The sequence below is a fragment of the Gracilinanus agilis genome, chromosome 6, assembly GCF_016433145.1.
Source record: "Gracilinanus agilis isolate LMUSP501 chromosome 6, AgileGrace, whole genome shotgun sequence".
Classification (NCBI taxonomy): Eukaryota; Metazoa; Chordata; class Mammalia; order Didelphimorphia; family Didelphidae; genus Gracilinanus; species Gracilinanus agilis.
In genome coordinates this window covers 86672876-86678875 of record NC_058135.1, presented here as the reverse complement: position 1 = coordinate 86678875, position 6000 = coordinate 86672876, and the positions used below count along the sequence as shown (strand labels likewise).

Here is a 6000-nt window from a genome sequence, read left to right as displayed (position 1 = left end):
CTTAAACTATGATTTGCATTATATTTGATTACAAATCCTGGACCAGATGACCTTTAAAGGGATGCCTCCTTCATGACTAATATAGTCCTAGATTTAGACCTAAGAGGGACTTTAAAGCTTAGTTAGCCCAAACTTCTTATTTTACAGGTAAGGAAACCAAGACCCAGAATTAAGTGATTTTTCACTTAGATCTAAAGTGAGAATGAAAAGAAGGGAAATGTAGAAGAGCTTATACTGTCAAAGGGCAGAGAGAGTGATCTTAGAATAGAGTAAAATGAATTATTTCTTCACTCTATATATAAAAGAAAATATCAATACTGTTTGATTTTGAATTTATCATCCAGAGCTTCTTTGCTCTTGTTTGGACACTCTGATTCTGAAACATGTGTCACAGCATATGTTGTATGATTCATATTATATGAGAGTGACCTGTTCACCATTGTTCAAGAGGTATACACTGGGGTAGGCCATTAAGAATGGTAGACCCCTAGTACTTATTTCTCTCATAGACAGTCTCTATAATGGTTTTAAGAACTTCAGCAGGGACCATCTGGTAAAACTACCTGAAAACAGGAAGGCAAACTAGTCTTAGGGTCAGAAGAAGGGAGTCTAAAGTTTGGTTCTTTGCCTTTGTGGAAAGAACACTGAATTCAAAAGGCCTAATCAAATCATTGAACCTCTCTGACTTTTCTCATCTGTAAAATGGGAATCTTAGTGGCAATAATCTGAAAAATGAGGATAATGTTAATTATACTACCTGCTTTCCCAAGAGAAAGCACAAAATGCTCAATAAATGAGTCTCCAACTCCCTGAGGTTTTAAAACCTGCTTGGTTGCTTTGTAAGATTTTTAGATGTGAAACATATACATTCAGGATTATGCCACCTTTCTGAGACTGAATTTGGAAAGAAAAGTATATCTATTTAATTTGATCTTCTGATTGTTATTCTCTTGCCCTACCCAGAAACCTATATCTGAACAAAAAGAGTTCAGGATCTAGTGAAGAAAGATAAATCCCACTAGACTGCAGGATCAGAAGACCTGAATTGAGCCTGATTGTATTTTTAACACCTATGGGATCTAGGGCAGCCTACTTGATTTCTGGGAGCCACAGTTTCCTCCTCTGGATCTCACATAGACTACTGGAGCACAAGAGAGAAAATCAATGGGAGGATCTGGTCCAAATCGTTTATTTTAAAGATGAAGGAAGTTTTTTGCCCATTTACACAGGTTAAGTTACAACAGCTGTTAAGAGGGGATTTGAGTTCGGGTCCTCCTGCTCCTCCTATATATAATTTATTTGAAATAGTTATTTGCACCTTGTCTCTCCCATGAGATTGTGAGCTAAGGTTTTGGCATCCCCAATGCTTAGCTGGGTTCCTGGTTCTTAATAAATGTTTACTGACTGACTGACAAATTCCACACCCTTTCCATTGCTCCCAGAAGCCTCTCCCTTTCTTCTAATCTCTTGGCTATTCAAGGACTCTCAGAGTGGAAGGAGGAAGGACAGAAACTACTACAGCATTATCCTCAACCTTCCTCCACTCCTACAAACCAGCCACCCCATGCTCCCGCCCACCTGAGGATTCTGGGCCAATAGACGATGCCCTGAAAGCGGAGAAGTGGCTGAGCCGAAGTACCTGAGCCCTCTGATTGGGTAGAAGTTCCCGCTGGCCCCTCCTAAACGCACTCCAGAGCGAAAGCCCCAAGAAAGCTTTGGGGGCGGAGCTTAGCGCGCGCGAGACTTGACCCGGAGGCTTGGAGAACCCAGCAGGGCGGAAGGCCGTAACTTTCTCCTGGTGGGCCTAAGAAGGGAGCCAACCCAGGCCATGGTGGAAGGGCCAGGATGCAAATTGAATGGCGAGAAAATCCGGGCTCAGGTGCGCCCCGGTCAGGTGGTGACGGGTGTGCGAGGAGGCGCCCTGCAGCCGCCCCGGGTACCGTGCCCTGCAGTTTGTCCAGGGGCATCTGGATCCCCTTCCTGGGTAAGCTTGCCCTGCTTCCAAGAGATCAGAGAGGGAGCATCATAAATTTAGGGCTAAAAGAGTCCCTGTTTCATCTAGTCCTCCTCACTCCCATTTTTACAGATGAGGAAACAGGCTCGTGGAGTAACTTACCCAAGATCTCCAAAGTAGTAATGGGCAGATTAAATTTTGAACTCGGGTCCTGTGACTTGAAATCAAGCATTTTCCCCATCCTCCGCTTCAGTACATCTTCTAAAAAGAGAAAGTGGAAGTAAAAGGCCTCCCTGGCCTAAAGTACCCCTTTCTTCTAAGTGGCCATCCCAGGAGTCCCTGTGTTACTTTCAGGAAAGTCGACTGAGCAGCGTGCTGCTCCCTCCCTGATTCAGACTCAGCTGTGATAGCAGACTGGCAGCCCTTGCTGGCGCCTAGTTTCCAGAGTTTGCATCTGTTGCTGAGAGGAACAATGCTCAGCTTCAGGCCTTAAAGTTGTTGGTTCCGGAAATTGTCTCCTTGAACTTTCCAGCTCTGCTGGGCGCCCAAAGCTGCTTTATTTATGTGTAGCAAACAATTCCTCAGCCTCCGGGCTCCAGCTTCTTCTGTAGGTGTATTTCTTGGTGTTAATACGTGGTTGAGATGGCAGGATCATAGATTTAGAGCGAGGAGGCCTGGGGGGTGGGGGTCCCTTTCATCTTATAGTTTAGAAAAAATGAAACCTACAAAAGTGATTGCCAGATTGCCCTGCTTAAACAGGTAGTAAAAGATCACAGCAGAATTTAAACGGAGTCTCAGATGCAGAAACTCGGGTTCATTCCCCCACACCAGGTGTTTCATTTCAGAAATTATTAAAGCAGAAAGCAGAAAATGGGTCTTAGCATCCTCCAATTGATATATATATATATATATATATATATATATATATATATATATAGGCTTTGTTTAAACTTATAAATGCTATTTTCAACAATTGAATATTACCCTTTTGGCTCTGGAACCTCTGCACCTAATAGTTCTGATGCACTTTAGACACTTCATAAATGCTTTTTTGATGAAGCAAATAGCAACCAATGATTGATGAGAGCCAGGATTCCTACCCAAGACCCTCTTGTAGAAAATCATAAAGAGCATGGAAAGATCTTTGAGATGACCCAGGTTCATTTTGCAGGTGATGAAACTGAGGCAGAGAGAAAAGGAAATGATTTGAGGAGATCACACAGCTAAGTAGTATGGTATAATGTAAAAAACAATCAAAAGACTAGGAATTGGGAACAGCATCACAGTGGGTCTCAGTTTCCTCTTCTGTAACATAAGCAGCAGGTTAGACTAAATGATGAGCTTCCCTTCAGTGATAATAGTCTGTGATTCTGTAAAGTAGCCTTAGGAACAGTGGGTTATTTCTCTGCTCTCTTCTTCCCCCTTTTAAGTTGATAGATACACTTACTTTGAAGCTTTCAACTATAATTTCCCTTTTCTGCTTCTCTTAATGTTCCACAACTCTACAACTGATATATATTTCACACCTAATATGTAACACTTCAAATGCACACCAGAGGCTTAGTTCCATTTTTCCACTCATCACAATTTTGCATTCTAATAAATATCTCTGGGGACGTCTCCTTCCCTAAAGTGAAGTTAGGGTCTCACATATTTATTTATTTTTTAATTTGCCATAGCACAGCTATTAATTCTCGCTTTGTGATGCTCAAGCATTCATCAAAGATGAGGGACTTTCCCTGGGTAAGAACTTAGAATCTGTTCTCAAAAGATTCCATTTGAGCCCTCCTGCATAAGAGCCCCCAGGAAGTGTGGCTGCTCCAGTGTTACTGGTTGACTCTCACATTGTATTGCACCTTAATTCTGATTGCAAAGCTTTCTTTAGACCCTCCCTAGGAAGGGAAAGTAGTCAACCATAAAAAGGAGCATAAGCCCCTGGGCTTTAAAGGAAGTCATTCAACACATATTTATTGACCAACAATTATGTTGTATGTACTATGAGAAATGAGGTCAGGAATCTCAAAAATTCAGTCTCTTGGTTTCCCTGGCTCCCTTCAAGTCCCTGCTAAAGTTCCAGGGTGGCACAGTGGATTAGAGAGCCAGGAAGACCTCAGTTCAATCTGCCCACTAGTCCTATGGCCCTGGACAAATTATTTAACCCGGTTTGCCTCAGTTTCCTCCTCTGTGAAATGAGCTAGAGAAGGAAAATGGCAAACCACTGCAGTATCGTTGTTGACAGCTACAACTGAAGGGACTGAATAATATACAAGAAGCCTTTCCTGATCCCCCTAATGGTAGAGCTTTCCCATTGTTGATCTCCATTTATGCCATCCAGAACTTATTTGTCCATAGTCTGCATCTTATCTCCCTCATTAGACTCTGAGCTTCTTGCAGAGGGATTTTCTTTTGCAATGCTTTGCCACTCCAGGCACTTTACCATGCCTGATCCATAAATAAGAACTTAATAAATACTTGGTGACTGACTGATTAGGCCCAAAGAAATGGAGATTTTAAAATAATGTTAGAATGGGAAAAGGTATCAGTTAAATCAATCCTGAATTTTTAGGTGAAGAACCTAGGGGGGATTGAAGTGACTTGTCTAAGGACACAGAATTAAAGATTTTAGTACTAAAAGGGACTTAGAAGTTATCTAGTCCAAACTTCTTTTGCAAATCTGGAAACTGAGGTCCAAAGAAATGATTTGCCCAAGGTCATATAAAATATAAATGGTAGGGGCAACTAGGTGGCTCAGGCTATGGAGAGCTAGGTCTAGAGATGGGAAATCCTGGTTTCAAATGTGACATGACTCTGGGCATGTCACCTAATCCCAGTTGTCTGGCCCTTACTGCTATTCTGTCTTGGAATCAATACTTAGTATGAATTCTAAGACAGAAAGTAAAGATTTAAAAAAAAAAAAGGAGGGGAAAAGAAAGAAATGACAGAACTAGGGTTTGAAACAAGGTTTTCTGATTCCAAATCCAGGTCAAAAAATGAATCTCATAAATGGAAGAACCAGGACTCCCAGCCCATGTGTTTTGATTACTGAATTATAATGTAATTTATATCTATAAAATAAATATACAATCTTAATATGATAGAAATACAATCTAATAAACATACAATATAAAATGATAATATGGTAGCTAGCATTTATATAGAATCTTAAGGTTTACTTTAAAGCACTTTATAATGTGTAAATAGAATTTTGTGCCCTTGGACTTCATCTCCCAGAATCCCTTTCCTTTTTGTTCCAATGTTCCGTACTTATATTGTCTCAATAAAGTTGTATGTAATACCCCCCACTCCCACTTTTTGTGGTCTGGGCAGCCTGCACTTTTCTAAGACTATCACTTTCCTTTACTTCAAGTTATTAGTAATAAATCTTATAAAAATATAATACTTAGAGTAGTGGATTTTAATTTTTAATCTTACATTTCCTATCTCATTTTAGCCTTTCAACAATTCTGGGAAGTAAAGGCTACTTTCTTTCTATTTTACCCCTTGGGAAACTGAAGCAGCTCTAGCTTTAATGTTTTGCTCAAGCTAGAAAATGCCTGAGACTGGATTTGAACTCAAATCTTGCTCCAGGCCCATCATTGTGCTCTGTGTGTGTTGTATGTGTGAGAGCATACATGATAAATGCAGAGTTGATGGAAGATAGCTTTAGAGAGGAAGGCACAAACTTCTTGGGGGTGGTGTGGGGACGGCTAACAAAGACCTCCTGGAGAGGTAGGATTTGACTAAAAGTCTTATTTTGAATTGAACTTTGGGAGGGGGACCATTAGCCATGGGAGGCCATCTGTCTGAAGATGCAAAATCCAGAGATGATGCATGTCTGGCAACTTGTCCAATCAGGCTGTGCTAGGAGTAAAGGGGACCTTTAAAAAGAGATGTTGTTGAAAGACTAGAAGATAGGAAGGACCGTATTTTGAAAGGCTCTAAATGCCTGTTGGCATTTCTATTTTGAGACTAGATAGGTAACAACTGGAGTATACTAGGGGGATGGAGAAGACCTTGTCTTAGTAGAATCATCTTGGCAGAATGTA

The 6000-nt window shown here is 40.9% G+C and overlaps 1 protein-coding gene across 1 annotated transcript in view; it reads left to right on the top strand.

Moving 5' to 3' along the window:
* Positions 1-1828: 1828 nt before the first annotated feature.
* NEIL3 (nei like DNA glycosylase 3) overlaps positions 1829-6000 on the top strand; it is a 56922-nt gene continuing 52750 nt past the window's right edge. The window contains exon 1 of the mRNA XM_044681663.1: positions 1829-1984. Coding sequence (XP_044537598.1) covers positions 1829-1984 — 156 coding nt within the window. The remainder of the gene's footprint in view (positions 1985-6000) is intronic.